Source organism: Salmo salar, chromosome ssa11 (genome assembly GCF_905237065.1).
Source record: "Salmo salar chromosome ssa11, Ssal_v3.1, whole genome shotgun sequence".
NCBI lineage: Eukaryota > Metazoa > Chordata > Actinopteri > Salmoniformes > Salmonidae > Salmo > Salmo salar.
The window spans coordinates 6,543,893-6,563,474 of record NC_059452.1 but is presented as its reverse complement, the minus strand read 5'-3'; the positions used below and the strand labels follow the sequence as shown (position 1 = coordinate 6,563,474).

Below are 19,582 nucleotides of genomic sequence, written 5' to 3'. Positions count from 1 at the left end.
AAAGGCGAGTGGGAAAGCTGCCGTTACCGTCAATACTACTCGCCAACGTGCAATCATTGGACAATAAACTAGACGAGGTACGATCATAAAATATCCTACCAACGGGACATCAAAAACTGTAATATCCTATGTTTCACGGAATCGTGGCTGAATGACGACATGGATATTCAGCTAGCAGGATATACACTGCACCGGCAAGATAGAACAGCACACTCTGGTAAGACGAGGGGGGACGGTCTGTGCATATTTGTAAACAACAGCTGGTGCACGAAATCTAAGGAAGTCTCAAAATTTTGCTCGCCTGAAGTAGAGTATATTGTGATAAATTGCAGGCCACACTACTTGCCTAGAGAGTTTTCAGCTATACTTTTCGTGGCTGTTTATTTACCACCACAGAGAGATGCTGGCACTAAGACCGCACTCAGTCAGCTGTATAAGGAAATAAGCAAACAGGAAACCACTCACCCAGAGGCGGCACTCCTACTGGCTGGAGACTTCAATGCAGGGAAACTTAAATCAGTTCCACCAAATTTCCATCAACATGATAAATGTGCAACCAGAGGGAAAATAATTGTAGATCACCTGTACTCCACACACAGAGACGCATGCAAAGCTCTCCCTGGCCCTCCATTTGGTAAATCCGACCACAACTCTATCCTCCTGATTCCTGTTTACAAGCAAAAATTAAAGCACGAAGCACCAGTGACTCGGTCTATAAAAAAGTGGTCAGATGAAGCAGATGCTTAACTACAGGACTGGATTCTTCCAATGGCATTGAGGAGTACACCACATCAGTCACTGGCTTTATCAATAAGTGCATCGAGGACGTCGTCCCCACAGTGACTGTACATACATACCCCAACCAGAAGCCATGGAATACAGGCAACATTCGCACTGAGCTAAAGGGTAGAACTGCCGCTTTCAAGGTGCGGGACTCTAACCCGGAAGCTTACAAGAAATCCTGCTATGCCCTGCGACGAACCATCAAACAGGCAAAGCGTACAGGGCTAAGATTGAATCATACTACACCGGCTCCGACACTCGTCTTATGTGGCAGGGCTTGCAAACTATTACAGACTACAAAGGGAAGCACAGCCACAAGCTGCCCAGTGACACGAGCCTACCAGACGAGCTAAATAACTTCTATGCTCGCTTCGAGGCAAGCAACACTGAGGAATGCATGAGAGTATCAGCTGTTCCAGACGACTGTGTGATCACGCTCTCCGTAGCCGACATGAGTAAGACTTTTAAACAGGTCAACATTCACAAGGCTGCGGGGCCAGATGGATTACCAGGACGTGTGCTCCAAGCATGTGCTGACCAACTGGCAGGTGTCTTCAATGACATTTTCAACATTTATTTATTTATTTAACCTTTATTTAACCAGGAAGGGCTCATTGAGATTTAAAATCTCTTTTTCAAGAGCGTCCTGGCCAAGATAGGCAGCGCCAAGTCATTACAAAAATGACAGAGAAACAACATGAAAAACTACAAGTAATCTAGTAAAAACCATAGAATTAACAAAGAATATAACAAAATCAAAAACAGCAAATTAAAAACATTGACATGTCAGGGAATCAGTCTCAAGATCATTCATCAGTGATTTAAAAATACCAATCGGGACAAGTTCTTCCAGTTTAAAAGTATTTTGTAAGGCGTTCCAAGACATTCCAAGGCATTCCAACATGTCCAACATGTCCCTGATTGAGTCTGTAATACCAACATGTTTCAAGCAGACCACCATAATCCCTGTGCCCAAGAACACAAAGGCAACCTGCCTAAATGACTACAGACCTGTAGCACTCACGTCTGTAGCCATGAAGTGCTTTGAAAAGTTGCTCATGGCTCACATCAACACCATTATCCCAGAAACCCTAGACCCACTCCAATTGGCATACCGCCCAAACAGATCCACAGATGATGCAATCTCTATTGCACTCCACACTGCCCTTTCCCACCTGGACAAAAGGAACCCTTATGTGAGAATGCTATTCATTGACATCAGCTCAGCGTTCAACACCATAGTGCCCTCAAAGCTCATCACTAAGCTAAGGATCCTGTTTAACTAAATAATAGAATAGTTTGACCACCCTGTTTGTAAGCTTTCAAATTATATCAAGCTCAAATGCTTATCTTTTTCAGCGATGAAGACATGGATGTCTCGTGGTCGGATGGTGTATGCAAAATGGGTCAACTTTGAGCACCTCAATCTCCTGAATGTTTTATCATTCATGTAACTTTCTGGCCACTTCCACCATGGGCGAATATGTGTGGAAGGTTTTGTTCAAATCAAAAGGAGTGCAGTCAGAAAATGATTGAAATCATATGGAATGATATTTTAATGAATTAACAACATTTGTCAATGAAGCATGTCAAGTTCGCCTTAAAATCCCACAGGAGAGAGAGAGAGAGAGAGAGAGAGAGAGAGAGAGAGAGAGAGAGAGAGAGAGAGAGAGAGAGAGAGATATGACTGGCGGTGCGGCAGTGAGTGTGCTTTCGCGCCTCTGCCAGGCCGGTTCCTGTGCGCTGCGCTCGGGCGTCAGATTTCCCCGGCACTAAACTCCATCAGTCGCTGTCCATGGTACCTGCTGCTACATTCTTCAGTGACCACCGTGGAATTCTGAGATTTTATTATTTTTTTCCTGTGCTGTTTTTAAAAGTGTACTGATTATGCAGGTATTCTGAATATTGGAGTAACATAAAAAGGGGCGAAAATGAAGTCTTTTCTCAATGCCTTAAAAAAGGAAGGTAGGTCTATCACCTTTACGAGTCTGGGTGCAAGTTTTATTTGCTTTTGTCTCATAATTAGATGGGATTCTCTTCCTTCGCTACCACGCGTTCACTTTCAACTTTCTCAGGCGATATTGTTTTATCGCTGCGTGGCACACTTTCAATAATTTCATCTGCTCCAGTAAGTTATTCTACATTTCGGGCTTTTTTTGAATGTGACGAATATAGCTAGGTCTTTGCGTTGTGGATTCATGCATGCAATTGTTGTCCTGATTTAAACTAGCAACACCTATACAATTATGTGGTTTTTACATGTGTCGTTCTTTTTAGGCTAGAGGTTATTTAACATGTAGGATAGATTATAGCTTATGTCATAGATTTAACGTTGGCACGCATTTGAGTGGTTTCCAAATACATGTGTTATGATTCAGTCTTCTACAAAAGGTATTTATAGTAGTCTCCTTCACCAATCAACTACTGTATGTAGATTATAGCCAGCGAGAGGACACATAGTGTGTCTATCGTTCTCCTGGTCCACGGGGGAGAAAACACACCCACCAAAATGAGTGGATGATGTACGTCACCAAAACGGCTCTGCCGGGTGCATTATGGATCCATCTGCCTGTGTGTGAAAACAGTTGGTTCCTTAACCCTTTACTTCCACCTGACATGATATTTCTCAATGAGATATACTCAAACTGGATCTATGAGTACTGCATTTTTTTGTTTTCTTTCAAAGCTTGGTATAGTTTCATTGGTTTCACTACATTATGTAAAATCCCTTGGTTGCAAGACACTGACCAGAGCTGATCACTCATTGGCCTTTGACCTTAGTTCTCTTAGTATTAGAGAGCAGCAGTAAATGATATATATCACACTGATTGCTTTCCTCTCTTATATAAGACAGCTCTGGATGTTTGTCATGTTCTTTTCCTTGGTTCTCTATTCCTACAGAGGGAATGTGTGCTTATTACATTCCACAATTGTGAGCACAATTAAGGGCTGAGTGTGTGCATTGTGTGTGTGTGTGTGTGTGTGTGTGTGTGTGTGCATGTGTGCACGTACATGACTGCATACTTGCATGTATGTCTGACTGTCAGTTCTGGGTCAAACTATGGCAAATACTTGCAAGTACTTTATTTAGTTTTCCCAGTACAATAGAACCAATCAAAGGAGTCGAGAAGTTTGAACTTCATGTGGCCTAGCGAGTAGGAGCGTTGGGCCAGTAAACTAAAGGTTGCCGGATTGAATCACCGAGCTGACAAGGTAAAAATCTGTCGTTCTGCCCCTGAGCAAGGCAGTTAACCCACTGTTCCCCGGGTGCTGATGACGTGGATGTCGATTAAGGCAACCCCCCCGCACCTGTCTGGTTCAGAGGGGTTGGGTTAAATGCGGAAGACACAAATCAAATCAAATGTATTTGTCACATACACATGGTTAGCAGATGTTAATGCGAGTGTAGAGAAATGCTTGTGCTTCTAGTTCCGACCATGCAGTAATATCTAACAAGTAATCTACCTATTCCACAACAACTACCTTATACACACAAGTGTAAAGGAATGAATACGAATATGTACATAAAAATATAATGCATTAGTCTCTCATATCCACTGTTATTTTATTATTGTTTTTACTATTTGAATATCTCTTTCAGAAAATGTAGTGTTTTATTTGTGTCACGCCTGCTCCCGCTCCCCCTCCCTGGTGCTCAAAGGCACCAGGCTCCCCAGCATTACACACTCCTGCCACCATCATTACGCACACCTGCCTTCCCCCATCACGCGCATCAGCGTATTATTGGATTCACCTGGACTCAATCACCTGTTTATTACCTCCCCTATATTTGTCAGTTCCCTATCTCTGTTCCCCGCTGCTGCGTTAATTGTCATTTGTCGTTGTATACCCGTGTGCTGACGCTGTTCCTGTCTTGTTCCCTTTCTGTTCCGTATTAAATGTTGACTCCCTGTACCTGCTTCTCATTTCCGGCGCCAGTCTTTATAGAGATGCAGAAGCCATCATACGAAGCATGCTGACGTTCCAGTTGGTGGTGACGTCGGGTCAGGGGCCGACACCGATGGAACCGGGGTGTGCCTAAGCCAGCTCATTGGGCTGTCACTCCCTAGCTGGCTCGAGAGGTTTCTTGCCCCGGTTGGCTCGGAAGTCGCCCATCCTACGTCAGGCCTCAGCCGGATCGTCAGGTTTTTACGCCCAGCCGGTTCGTCAGGTTGCTACGCCTCTGCCGGATCATAGGGCTTCCACCCCTCAGCGGGATCGTTAGGCTCCCACGCCTCAGCCGGTTCGCCAGGCTCCCACGCCCCTGCCGGTTCGTTGGGATTCTACGCCCAGCCAGTTTGTCCAGCGCCCGTGCCTCGGTCAGCCCGTCAGGCTCGCCCAGGTGGGATGCCGGGTGGCGCCCCTAGAGGGGGGGGTTCTGTCACGCCTGCTCCCGCTCTCGCGCCAGGCTCCCCAGCATTACGCACTCCTGCCACCATCAGTACGCACACCTGCCTTTCCCCGTCACGCGCATCAGCGTATTATTGGACTCACCTGGACTCAATCACCTGTTTATTACCTCCCCTATATTTGGCAGTTCCCCATCTCTGTTCCTCCGCTGCTGCATTAATTGTCATTTGTCGTTGTATACCTGTGTGCTGATGCTGTTCCTGTCTTGTTCCCTGTCTGTTCCGTATTAAATGTTGACTCCCCGTACCTGCTTCTCATCTCCAGCGTCGGTCCTTACAATTTGTCTTGATTTAGGTGTAGTCATAGCCTTTGTGTGTAACGTAATCACGTCAGTGACGCCAAGCATGTTCAGCATCCTCCTACACATGAGGATACTGTCTTCATGCCCACACAAAAGCTGTGCACTCTTATGGTTTACTGTAAGTGTTTGGAATGTGGTTTGTTAATGTTGGAGGTGTGGTAAGATAACAATGTGGTCCAGGTTGTGGTCAAAGGTTGTGGTCAGGGTATATACTCTTGTGGTGAAGTGTTACTTCAAGTGTGGTTGTGGTCAGGGTATGTGTTAGTGATTAAACAGGATGTGGTTTGTAAAGCAGTGTGGGCCTGGTTGAGGTTGAGTTAGAATTGATCAGGCTGTGATTGTGATAATGGTTATTGTTAGGTAGCGTGAAGGTGTATTAAGATGGCTCCAGTCTCTGCTAAAGCCAAAAGCCTGGCTGGCACATACACACACTCTCTCGCTCTCTCTCAAACACACATACACACTCTCTCAGGTATCAAACCCCGCAGTGTGTGTGAAATGCATGTGGTTCTAGTCCAGTGCACTCAAAGGCTGCTTCATATCTCATATACACACACACACACACACACACACACACACACACACACACACACACACACACACACACACACACACACACACACACACACACACACACACACACACACACCAGCCTCTAATGGGCAGAAGAGCTGCCAGCACCTTAGCATGTTAACTCATTAGCCATTAGTGTCTCTCTTCATCTCTACGCCCTGGTGAAGGAGAGAGAAAGTGATGTGATGGCAAAACGGTCTAGGACTTTGTCACTGACACAGACAATGATGTATTGAAACCCTCTTAGATGAGGCTAGGGCTAAGTGAGCGCTTTTAGCACTAGAGGCTAGGCTAACCTGTGGCTAGCTGTGCTGTAGCTACTAGCATTTAATTCCTATAAGACACTTAGCCACTGTGATCAAAATCCTAGCATCCAATCTACTACTGTAAGTCTAAGTTTAACAACAAATGCTAATGCTAGCTCTATTGTTGATCACCTTCTCACATTGAAAGCGTTGTCGGGACTTTGGTGCGACTGCAGGCTCCTTCCTGCTACTTCCTCCACTGCTTTAATTGCGAATGGAGACGAAAGTGCCGCAGTTGCACGCTTGTCAGTGTGATATTATACTCTAATGCTGAAACTCCACTGGGAAATAAGCATGGCCCTCCATTATGGTTCAATCACACCATTGCTGGTGGGCAAGAGGAGCTCAGCTGTGTTCAGTGCAATAATAATAATCATCATACTGAGATCATAATGACTTGGATGTTTATGAGAGGGCCAGACAGGACTATCGAATAATGCAGAGCAGACATCCCCCAGGCAAGTGTGTGTGTGTGTGTGTGTGTGTGTGTGTGTGTGTGTGTGTGTGTGTGTGTGTGTGTGTGTGTGTGTGTGTGTGTGTGTGTGTGTGTGTGTGTGTGTGTGTGTGTGTGTGTGTGTGTGTGTGTGTGTTTCAACTGTTTTACAATTAGGGATAGATGGACGCCTTTGGGAAAAAAATTGATCTTGACTGATTCCCATCAAGAAAATCAATCAGACACATCTCCGTACAAGTAGTGATTGAAATTCTGTGTTCGTGTGTCTGCGTGCGTGCGTGCGCGTTAGTAAGCAAGTAAGTGCGTAAATACGAACATGCCTGCATGTGTGCTTGTGTGAATGTGAGTAAAATCACAGGGCAATAAATTAATTATTCAAGGTTATCTCTTGGAGGGCTCTCCATTTCATTCTCTACCTACCTATCAGGTAGACTAGTTCCATATCAGTAGATGTGAAGGAAAGGAAAGGTAGGAGTGCTACTCTGTTCCTCACATGTCTCTCCACCACAAAGTCTAGCTCTCTAAGACATGATCATGAACAGAGAGTGAAATGGCTCATAAGACACAGACACCTACTTGCAAGGGTCAGGTAGAACTGGTTTATCAGATAATCAATGAATGTCCCTATCTCTTGCTCTTTCTTTCTCTCTCTCATACCCAGTGCCTTTCCACGAGGTCCCGGAATACTCCAAGCGGCGTCGGGCCCTTCCCCCTACCAGCAGCAGCGGTAGCTCCCTGGCGGCCCCCCGGGTCCTGCTGCGCTCCAACAGTGACAACAACCTCACGGTGAGCCAGGGCCCCCCCCAGGACTGGTCCCAGCCCCAGGGACACCCCCAGCACCACGGACCCCAACACGGAGGGGTCGGACCCCCCACCTCCACCTCCCACCATATCCTCTCTCCACAGCTGCTCCAGCAGATGCAGGGGAACCCCAATGGCACTGTGAGCACCATGGGCCAGGGGTCCCGCAGTACCAGCGTGGGGGTGGTCCCCCGGAGTCGGTCCCCGTCCCTCAACCGGCTGGGAGAGGAGGCCCGCAGGCCGCACCCGCAGACACATGTACAGACACAGCAGACGCAGCACAGACAGCCCAGGTCAGTAGGAGGAGAAGCAGCAGAAACAGACGAAACAGACATGTAGGCACACACACTTTACCCACACACATGTATGTGTATGTACATGTGTGTGGCTGTATGTTTGTGTGTGTTTGCGCACTGCGGATTAGACGCTGAAGGCTTTATATTGCTGGTGACTTAACCTTGGATCTGCACAGTCCTCCTTGACAGATTAATACAGACAAATGGCACTCATTCGTCCACACATTCTGACACACTGTCCATCACATTCCTTCTGTCTGGGAACAAGGGAGAGAGAGAAAGAGAGAGAGCGAGGAGGGAAAGAAGGAGAGAACAATTAAGTGCTTGACAAAGAGAAACAATGGGCAAGAGGGAGGAATATTTCTTGAATTATTATATTTAACTAGGCAAGTCAGTAAAGCACAAATTCTTATTTACAATGACGGCCTACCCCGGACAACACTGGACAAATTGTGCGCCGCCATATTGGGCTCCTTATCACGGCCTGTTGTGCTACAGCCTGGAATCAAACCAGGGTCTGTAGTGACGCCTCTAGCACTGAGATGCAGTGCCTTAGACCGCTGCACCACTCGGGAGCCCAAGATAGGGAGGAGAGAAGACATCCTGAGTGATGGAAAACAAGAGAAAGCAAAAAGGGAATGAGGGGATAAGTGTGTCTTTTGCCCTGACATGATGACAGCCATGTCATTTTCCTATTTTGGATGTTTAACACTGCAACCCAGGATGGATTGGACATTGGAGTTTCACTTTATCTCCATCCTCCCCTCCAAATCCTTTCCAATCTCATGTCCATCTTGCCTCTTGTCCTCTCCACTTCTTCATCTCCTTCAATCCCTTCTCCTTCCATCCATCAGCCTTTCCCTCCTTATTAATTCCCTTTTACCAGTCATTCCATCATACTCTCCTCTCCGCTCTCAGTCCATCCACTACCTCCATTTCCCCCTTAAGGCGTCAACATGTTTCAGTTCAGCTGACGCCTAGCCGAACTGAACGACTGTGCTCGAATACTCTCTTAAAAGAACTTAGATCAAAAAACAAGAAAAAAGCGGCAATAGTACTGTTTGTCAATTTTGAGATGCCGTAGCAAGTATACAGTTCCGAACTCTACCAAACTGTTTCAGGTGGGAAGCATGCGGACGCCTTTCTTCTGTCCTCTGCCCACTCCCTCCATCCCATTTTTTCAGCAACTTCTTCCATCGCTTCTCTTCTTCCTCTTTTCTCTCCTTTTGTTAACCCTTCTCTATCTTTCCGTCCATCCATCCTCTCACCTCTATTTTTTTCCCTTTCCCTCTCTCCTCTGACTTTTTTGCTCTAGAAAGAAGACTCAAGGCATAGCTGAATCAGAAACTATGGCGACGGATCCTCGTCCTATAGCCTGAGTTGTGCCTAATTCACACACTCTCCAGAGAGTCTAGACAAATCAAATCAGATTCCCTCTCTCCTGCAAGAATATTCTTACCCAAGACTTTCCAATACAGAAATACAATGTGGACTAAAAGATAAAATAAGATCAGTATTTGACTCTGGAAGTCTTTCTTAGTATGGTGTGTGTTTTAACCTTACCTGAAACCTGAAGATGCATATTAGCTGCCAAAGGTAATGCCTTGGGCTATAGCTTGGAAGGCTAAGGTGGTCTTCAGCCACCGAAATGACCCAGATTCGTTTCTACAATCAATTGGGACAAAAAAGAAGCATCCAACTCTGTTGAACATAACCAACAATGATTTAATCAGGTTAGGTTGTATTTTGAGTGGACGATCCCTTTATACTGAAAATCAGCCTGAGCACCGTCTGAGAGAGGATGTGTCAAGGCAAGTCTCTCTTTCTTTCTCTCTCTCTCTCCTAGGGCATCATTGATTAACAGAGTGAACTTACACAGGAGCTTTTAGTCAACACTGAGTATTGTCTAATTAACATATTTTCAAAGCCGCTCCACTAATTGCCAAGACACAGCAGGCAATGTGGCCATTCGTCTAGAAGAAACACTCCTTTGTTTTTTCTCCTCTTTTCCCCGTCCTTCCCCATTGTTGTCACTGATCAAGAGAGATCAATGGAATTGGTCAAAGCAATAGGATGGACTCCTCTTGGCCCATATTTCCCAAAAGGGGTTGAGCTAAGTAGCGTTTAGAACTGATGCCATTTGGAAGTCTTTGCATTTGATCGGTACATTCTTTCTTTCTATTTATGGTTTGGAAAGTCATGCCCCCTATTTTATTTTATACAACCCTGGCTTTCCCCTAAGTGTGTGTGTGTGTGTGTGTGTGTGTGTGTGTGTGTGTGTGTGTGTGTGTGTGTGTGTGTGTGTGTGTGTGTGTGTGTGTGTGTGTGTGTGTGTGTGTGTGTGTGTGTGTGTGTGTGTGTGTGTGTGTGTGTGTGTGTGTGTGTGTGTGTGTGTGTCTGTGTACTTCTTTTTCTACCTTATCAGCACACCAATTTCCTAACAATTCACCTCTATGTCCTGACAAGGTAGAAAAACAATAACTTTTTTGAAAAGTCAGGACTTTTTTCATGTCCTGAATTTGTTCAAATGCTATTTTAAGCTTAAGGGTTAGGTTTAGGGTTTTGGGGTTAGGTTTAAAGTTAGGGTTATGTTAAGGGTTAGGGAAAGTATGATTTTTAATGGTCAAACATGTTTACTCCCCAAAAAGTCCTGAAATGTCATAATAATTCAAATCTGTGTGTGTGTGTGTGTGTGTGTGTGTGTGTGTGTGTGTGTGTGTGTGTGTGTGTGTGTGTGTGTGTGTGTGTGTGTGTGTGTGTGTGTGTGTGTGTGTGTGTGTATAGATCTGGAATGGGGCTAGATCTCCATAGACTCAGGGTTGAGGAGGGGAGTGGTGTTCAGGATAAGGCGACCCACTTACCTTCTCTCTCTCTCTATCCCCCTCCATGTCTCTCTCTCCATGTCCCTCTCTCCCTGTCTCTCTCTCCCTGTCTCTCTCTCCCTGTCTCTCTCTCTCTCTCTCCCTGTCTCTCTCTCCCTCTCTCTCTCTCTCTCTCTCTCTCTCTCTCTCTCTCTCTCTCTCTCTCTCTCTCTCTCTCTCTCTCTCTCTCTCTCTCTCTCTCTCTCTCTCTCGCTGTCTCTCTCGCTGTCTCTCTCTCTCTCTCTCTCTGTGGCTGTGCTTGAGTACTTACCATGGTGCTGTTGCTGGGGCTTACCACCAAGTGGAGCTCCAATACAATACTACAACAGATCAACCCAGACACCAATGAATACACAACATTAGGTCCATCTCAGTAGTGTAGTAAACTTGTGGTTTCATCTGTAGTTGGACTCAAGCAAATGTACACGTGTGCTTCTTCTTCTCCTTTGGTTATGCTGGCAGGGTTTTGGCTTGTACACTCGCAAAAAATAAATAATAAGAAAGATCTGAGACTTTCTGTGGGAAATGTATCAATTGCATCTCAGAAAGGTAAGGACAGACTCTTTCTCTCTTCCCTGTGTTGGGATGTCTGTCTGTTTGTGTTGTGGGTGAACCCAGTGTCCTCTTTTTCCTACCCAGAGGACACTGCAGGGATCAGCGATACTTTATGTGGGCCAGCTTCCATCCTGCCCCATTTACAAGCTCCATAAATCAGACACTTCCGGTACCCCTCGCTCCCCTCTTGGTTCTGTTAAGGACAGCGGTGTAACTTAAGAGTTTACAATATATACTGTGTATACTGTAATACTCTGCCAAATGTGGCATGTGCTGATATGCACTCCTCCTCTATCTACCTCCTCTGTCTCTCCTATCTCCTCTTCTCTCTCACCCTCTCTTCCATATCCTCTCCTCTCTTCCCTCCTTCCCACCTCTCTGTCCCATCCTCAGTAGTAATATGGAGGTGGTGGTCCAGCGGAGGAAGCTGTACAGTGCTGTGCCAGGGAGGCACTTTGTGGTGGTCCACGCCTACCATCCACAGGCCGAGGGAGAGATCACCCTCTACAAGAACGACAGAGTTAAAGGTGAGACATTACGGAGTGTTAAGGAGAGAACATACAGATATAATTGTATTATGCTGAACACTGCTCTACCACTGGAAACATTTGTAACACAGATGGAAATTAGCTGTGTGTATAGCTAAATCTGGTGCAACATTTGTTGGGCATGTCGTCCCTGAGAAATAAACTGATAGAGAGCAATAATAATGGATTGTTGGCCAAAGTTTATGGGGGGTTTGGAGGGTTTTCTGGATACTCACAGAAAATAAGTTCTGTGGTAAACACAGGCTTAGGAGATCTTATTTGTTTTGTTCTATGAGATCATCTTCATCAGCTGAAGTATTTATGTATTTAAAACAAGCACATAAACCACATAAATGCTACATAATTCTTAAAGGTAATGTTAACTGGCTCATACAACAAAACATATAAGATCTCCTTAGCCTGTGTTAACCTCAGACCTTATTTTCGGCGTTTATCCCAAAACCCCACTCTTTCCCCATTCATAGGAATGGCTGAACGAACCAGAGGTAATTCATTTCTGGTTTTTAGGACTACAAGCTGGCGAGCTCGATAAACACAGGTACCATGCGATCCGCAAGTGACATTTACTACAGTACATGTGCTGTTTATAATGATTCCCTCTCTCTCTCTCTCTCTCTCTCTCTCTCTCTCTCACCACACTCCCCCTCCCCTCGCTCCAGTTCTGAGCATCGGAGAGGGGGGGTTCTGGGAAGGCAGTGCCCGGGGCCAGGTGGGCTGGTTTCCTGCGGAGTGCGTGGAGGAGATTCCTGCCAAGCCCAGCGAGGAGAGGATGCGTAAGTCATTAAGCATGCTGACCCAGATATTTGGGAATAGGAGAGTGGTTGGGGATCTCTGAGGAGGAGGAAGAGGGAAGATTTCTGCTCCATGGATCCCAATGGTGGCATCCTAGGGCAATGAGACTCACTTTTCCACCCAGGAGATGGGCTCAGCACAGGGACTGTTTAGTGTGTACAGATCCAAAATAATTGGATTGGTGTGACGTGGAAGAATATGGAGGAAAGTCCCCTAAGCCCAATTAACACACTAGGTGTAGCCATCAGCAATTGACTGCCTACCAAAGGTGTGTAGGGGCTAGGGGGTCTTTCCAGACTGACAAGAGAGAAAGAGAGGTAGAGAGAAAGAGAGTTGGATGGAGGGTAAGGCCTGATCTCCCACATTCCTTCTCTCCCCTCTCCTCCCCCTCCTCTCCTCTCAAGCCACACTGTCAGATGTCAGACATATGGGGCTTTAACGGTGGTGTGTATTCATGGATGCCAAGGGAAGCCAGGCTTCCCGAAAATAAAAAAAACATAATTTATCTTTCGTCTCTCTGTGTTTCATAATTTTCCTTCAATTTGCAAGAGGCTGTATGTATCTCACTGGAGAAAGCATCGGAGCGAGCTAAACAGCGCTTCTCTTTCTCTGTATGTGTAGCCCATCTATCTGAGCTCAACTGTGAATGGTCCTGGTGCACCAAAAACAAAGTGTCAAGGGAAGCCAGTTTGGATGTGGCTTCACACCAACCACATCACATCAAAAGCAATACGTAATTTATAAAAAAAACTGGAATTGTTGTGTCTCGTGTTTTTGTCCTCCGGTGGCTAGCTAGCTAGCTATAATCCTCCTTTTCTTAAATTAACCATGGAGGGAGATAGGAATTTGGACTTGTGGTTTGACTTTATTCCCCATACTGGTCAATGATTATAACGGCGATTCTGGTCCAACAATAAATGCTGGCCTGAGAGGAGGGAAGTTCAATGTAGCTAGCTAGATGTAATAGGCTAGCGTTAACTTGCTGGCCTAGCGCATCAAATCAAATTGTATTTGTCACATGCGCGAATACTTACTTTCAAGCACTTAACCAACAATGCAGTTTTAAGACAAAAATACCTCAAAAAAGTAAATAAATAAAAGTAACAAATAATTAAGGAGCAGCAGTAAAATATAAAATAACAATAGCGAAGCTATATACAGCGGGTACCGGTAAAGAGTCAATGTGTGGGGGCACCGCATTGCCCATGAAAGGAAGTTAGGATAGCAAGCGAGCATTTTAGCCAGGTAGCCTAGGACAACAAAACAATTAAGTGTGTGCTGTATGACAGAGAGGAAGATGTCCTTGGCGTTTCTATACAAGTAGGGTGAGTCAACATGTTTTTTCAACTTGCACGCACGGACACACACACACACACACACAAATCAGTGCCATGGACAGCCACATCATATTTAGCTTACGTTGATTGGATTAAATTGTTTTTGATATCTTTTAGTTGTCACTGTATTAGACTAAGCACAGGTGATTTGATGATGATGTTGAAATGGTGTTGGAATAGTCAAGGCAGCTCCTGTTTTCTTTTCGACTTGCGGTAACTCTCTGTGGTTCTAAATCAATGGTTGTTTAGTGGTACGAACATTTAGGAAACATTAACTTGCTGGACCATTCTGTAACTGTTTTCTACATGTAATATGCTATGTTGCTCTCCGGTTTTGTGATGAAACAAAGGTGCGATGGAATTTATTCTGCCACTGTCTTCATATTGTCTCGGCTTTAGGCCTATATACCACGGTAGCAAGGCATACTAACCGTTATACGGTGGCACAAGTGTGACATCACTCGTGTATGTTATGGTTGTCATCCTATTGCTGATAACCATAATCATTTCTGGAAGCTTGGGTTCCTTCCCATTCCCATGCTTTTGGTAAATAACCACATTAGCCATCAGTCTCTGTGCTAGATCAGTTATTGTGTTGCTAACCATAGGTCGGTAAACGTAACAGAAATCATTGCTCTGTTTTCTGCTACCCATAGCACTGGAATGGTCTTAGCAAGAGCTAACCTGCAATTCACTACTGTTAGCCATAGCAAAGGATCACTAACAGTCCAGTGTGTTCTGATGTCCTCTGGGCTGCAGGGGAATTAACACATCCCGCTCCATTCCCTTCTCTCTCTCTTTCAACTGGCCCATTTATTCTCTCTATGCCCACTCTCACTCTCCCTCACTTTCTGTCATCTTACTCTCTCACGGTCTCTCTCTCTCTCGCTCGCTCGCTCTCTCTCTCTGTCCATGTCAATATTCCTGTTTTCTTTTATTTATTTTGTCTCTCTCTCAATTAAATTCTATTAAATGATGCTTTGTTGGCATAATTGCATAATACAAAATGCATTATGTCTTACCCTTCCTAGCTCCATCTCTCTGTCTCTCGCCATTAAAATAACATCAAATTGATCAGAAATCCAGTGTAGACATTGTTAATGTTGTAAATAACTATTGTAGCTGGAAATGGTAGATTTTTTATGGAATATCTACATAGTCGTACAGAGGCCCATTATCAGCAACCATCACCCTGTGTTCCAATGGCAAGTTGTGTTAGCTAAACCAAGTTTATCATTTAAAAGGCTAATTGATCATTAGAAAACCCTTTTGCAATGATGTTAGCACAGCTGAAAACTGTTTTACTGATTAAAGCAGCAAAACATCAGTCTCAACGTCAACAGTGAAGAGGCGACTCCGGGATGCTGGCCTTCTAGGCAGAGTTCCTCTGTCCAGAGTCTGTGTTCTTTGCACATCGTAATGAACGGAGCAAAGTACAAAGTTATCCTTGATGAAAACCTGCTCCAGAGCACTCAGGACCTCAAACGAAGGTTCACCTTCCAACAGAACAACGACCCTAAGCACACAGCCAAGAAAACGCAGGACTGGCTTCTGAGTTTCCTTGAGTGGCCCAGTCAGAGCTCGGACTTGAACCCGATCAAACATCTCTGGAAAAATAGCTGTGCAGCAACGCTCCCCATCCAACCTGACAGAGCTTGGTAGGATCTGCAGAGAAGAATGAAATAAACTCCAGAAATACAGGTGTCCCAAGCTTGTAAGGTCATTCCCAAGAAGACTCGAGGCTATAATCACTAGCGGAGGTGTTTCAACAAAGTACTGAGTAAAGCGCCTGAATACTTATGTAAATGTGATATTTCCGATATTTTTTATTTGTTATAAATTTGGAAACATTTCTAAAAACCTATTTTTGCTTTGTCGTTATGGGGTATTGTGTGTAGATTTAATACATTTTTGAATAAGGCTGTAACGTAACAAAATGTGGAAAAATTCAAGGGGTCTGAATACTTTCCGAAGGCACTGTGTATTGTACCAGTCAAAAGTTTTGACACAGCTACTCATTCAAGGGTTTTTCTTTATTTTTACTGTTTTCTACATTGTAAAATAATAGTGAAGACATCAAAACTATGAAATAACAAATATGGAATCCTGTAGTAACCAAAAAAGTGTTTAATTTTTTTTAAATATATTTTATATTTGAGATTCTTCAAAGTATCCACCCTTTGCCTTGATGACAGCTTTGCACACACTTGGCATTCACTCAACCAGATTCATGTGGTAGACATTTGGAATGCACAATTAACAGGTGTGCCTTGTTAAAAGTTAATTTTTGGAATTTATTTCCTTCTTAATGTGTTTGAGCCAGTCAGTTGTGTTGTGACAAGGTAAGGGTGGTATACAGAAGATATCCCTATTAGGTAAAAGACTATGTCCATATTATGGCAAAAACAGCTCAAATAAGCAAAGCGAAATGACAGTCCATCATTACTTTAAGACATGAAGGTCAGCCAAGGTCAGCCAAGTGCTATGATGAAACTGGTTCTCATAAGGACCGCCACAGGAAAGGAAGACCCAGAGTTACCTCTGCTGCAGAGAATAAGTTCAATAGAGTTAACTGCACCTCAGAAATTGCAGTCAAAATATATTTAGATTTGTTTAACACTTTTTTGGTTACTACATGATTCTAAAAATGTGATATTATTCTACAATGTAGAGTAGGTGTGTCCAAACTTTTGACTGTTACTGTATATATATTGGCAATAGGGGGGCAGATGGGGCGCAGCATGCCCCCTTTTTCCTGTCTGGCTGTTCTCACCCCCTCCCTGCGACACCCTTTTGAACCAGCCCTGGAGCTCTTGGCAGAGAGAACTCATTTCACACATTGCCAGATCAGAAGTACCTTAGGGCTGCCCCAAAGAATGCCTGTCAGAAAAGGGGAACACAGTATGGAAATAGCTAGCTAGCACAAACCCTCGCAGGGGCAGTCTCATCAAGACCGGGCCTTGCACGTGTTCATTCATTGCAAATGCATGGATAGTAGGACTTGTAAGTGTGAAGATTCTGATTGTCTACCTTACTTACATGTACTTACTTAGTACTCTATTTTATTTTTAAATGGAACAGTTTTTATATTGGCAAATCAGTAACTACCCAGCTTAAAATACTAGGGAGAGAGAATCTTTTTGTAATGTTACCCTTAATGTTCCCTAACATTTTCCATTAGTTAGATGAAAATTCAATCTATGTTAGCAAAAACCTTCTAAGAATCTTTTTAGGATGTTTTGGTGTTAAAGTTAGGAGAACATTCCCTTTATGTCAAGCATAAATTATCTAGAACGTGGTTACAAGGTTCGAAGTCGGTCCCTCCTTGTTCGGGCGGCGTTCGGCGGTCGACGTCACCGGCCTTCTAGCCACCGCCGATCCACTTTTCATTTTCCATTTGTTTTGTCTATGTCTTACACACCTGGTTTCACTCACCCAATTACCTGCTTATTATTTAACCCTCTGTTCCCCATGTTTGGTTGTGAGTGATTGTTTGTTGTATTGTGGTCTGTATTGTGGGCTTGGTAATTCTCTTGTATTTTGATGACTTTGAGTGAAGTTACTTTTATTTACTCATCTCTGCTGTCCTGCGCCTGACTCCTCAGCACCAGCTACACATAGATCCTTACAACAATGTTCTAGACATGTTTTTTGGGATGTTGCAAGAATATTCATGTGTCCAGTTTTCTGTGTGTTAGGAGAATATCCCATCAATGCCCCACCAAACATGCGCAGAATAAAATCAAATTGTCTTGGTCACATACGCATATTTAGCAGATGTTATTGCAGGTGTAGCGAAATACTTATGTTCCAACAGTGCAGTAGTATCTAACAATTCACAACAATACACACAAATCTAAAAGTAAAAATGTTTAATTAAGAAATATATCAATATTGGGACGAGCAATGTCAAAGTGGCATTGACTAAAATGCAGTAGAATACAGTATATACATATTAAATGAGTAAAACAGTATGTAAACATTGTTAAAATGACTAGTGTTCCATTATTAAAGTGACCAGTGATTCCATGTCTATGTATATAGGGCAACAGCCTCTAAGGTGCAGGGTTGAATAACCGGGTGGTAGCCGGCTAGTGATGGCTATTTAACAGCTATTTAACAGTCCACAAATACAGTCTGATGGTCTTGAGATAGAAGCTGTTTTTCAGTCTCTCGGTCTCAGCTTTGATACACCTTCTGGATGATAGGCCGTGGCTCGGATGGTTAATGTCCTTGATGATCTTTTTGGCCTTCCTTGTCACACACTGATCTGTTTCACCTGTCTTTGTGCTTGTCTCCACACCCCTCCAGGTGTCGCCCATCTTCCTTATTATCCCCAGTGTATTTATACCTGTGTTCTCTGTCTGTTGCCAGTTCGTCTTGTCTTGTCAGGTCTTACCAGCGTGTTTTCCCGTCTCCCTGCTTTTTGAAGTTCTGTTTCCTAGTTTTGACTCTGACCCATTTATGAACCTCTGCCTGTCCTGACCATGAGCCTGCCTGCTGTTCTGTACCTTATTGACACTGCCCTGGATTACGGACCTCTGCCTGCCTTTGACCTGTCTTTTGCCTGCCCCCTGTTTGGGTCAATAAACATCTGTGACTGTAGCTGTCTGCATATGGATCTTATCCTGAGTTCTGATATTTGTGACATCGGGTGCTGTAGGTGTCCTAGAGGGCAGGCAGTGTGCCTCCAGTAATGCTTTTGGCAGACCGCATCACCCTCTAGAGAGCCCTGCGGTTGCGGGCGGTGCAGTTGCCATATCAGGCGGTGATACAGCCCAACAGGATGCTCTCAATCTTCCTAAAACATTAAATATTAGTGTTATAAATACATTTCATGGGAATGTTGCAAGGACTTTAATCTGTCCAGTGTTCTGATGGTTAGGAGAACATTCCATCAACGTCCCACCAAACCTACACAGAACATGGTTGCCATGTTCTCACAACATAATATATTTATGTTCTAGATACGTTTCATGGGAATGTTGCAAGAACATTCATATGTCCAGTTTTCTGATGGTTAGGAGAATATTCCAAAAATGTCCCTCCATACATACACAGAACATCAATCAATCAAATGTATTTATAAAGCCCTTCTTACATTAGCTGATGTCACAAAGTGCTGTACAGAAACCCAGCCTAAAACCCCAAACAGCAAGCAATGCAGGTGTAGAAGTACGGTGGCTAGGAAAAACTCCCTAGAAAGGCCAGAACCTAGGAAGAAACCTAGAGAGGAACCAGGCTATGAGGGGTGGCCAGTCCTCTTCTGGCTGTGCCAGGTGGAGATTATAACAGAACATGGCCAAGATGTTCAAATGTTCATAGATGACCAGCAGGGTCAAATAATAATTATCACAGTGGTTGTCGAGGGTGAAACAGGTCAGCACCTCAGGAGTAAATGTCAGTTGGCTTTTCATAGCCGATCATTCAGAGTATCTCTACCACTCCTGCTGTCTCTAGAGAGTTGAAAACAGCAGGTCTGGGACAGGTAGCACGTCTGGTGAACAGGTCAGGGTTCCATAGCCGCAGGCAGAACAGTTAAAACTGGAGCAGCAGCACGACCAGG

The 19,582-nt window shown here is 44.3% G+C and overlaps 1 protein-coding gene across 1 annotated transcript in view; it reads left to right on the top strand.

Moving 5' to 3' along the window:
• The window catches only part of LOC106561908 (SH3 and multiple ankyrin repeat domains protein 2), a 271,718-nt gene that overhangs the window by 144,986 nt on the left and 107,150 nt on the right, over positions 1 to 19,582 (top strand). Inside the window, 3 exon segments of the mRNA XM_045688948.1 lie at positions 7,488 to 7,920; positions 11,733 to 11,866; positions 12,547 to 12,660. Of these exon segments, the coding sequence (XP_045544904.1) occupies positions 7,488 to 7,920; positions 11,733 to 11,866; positions 12,547 to 12,660 (681 nt within the window).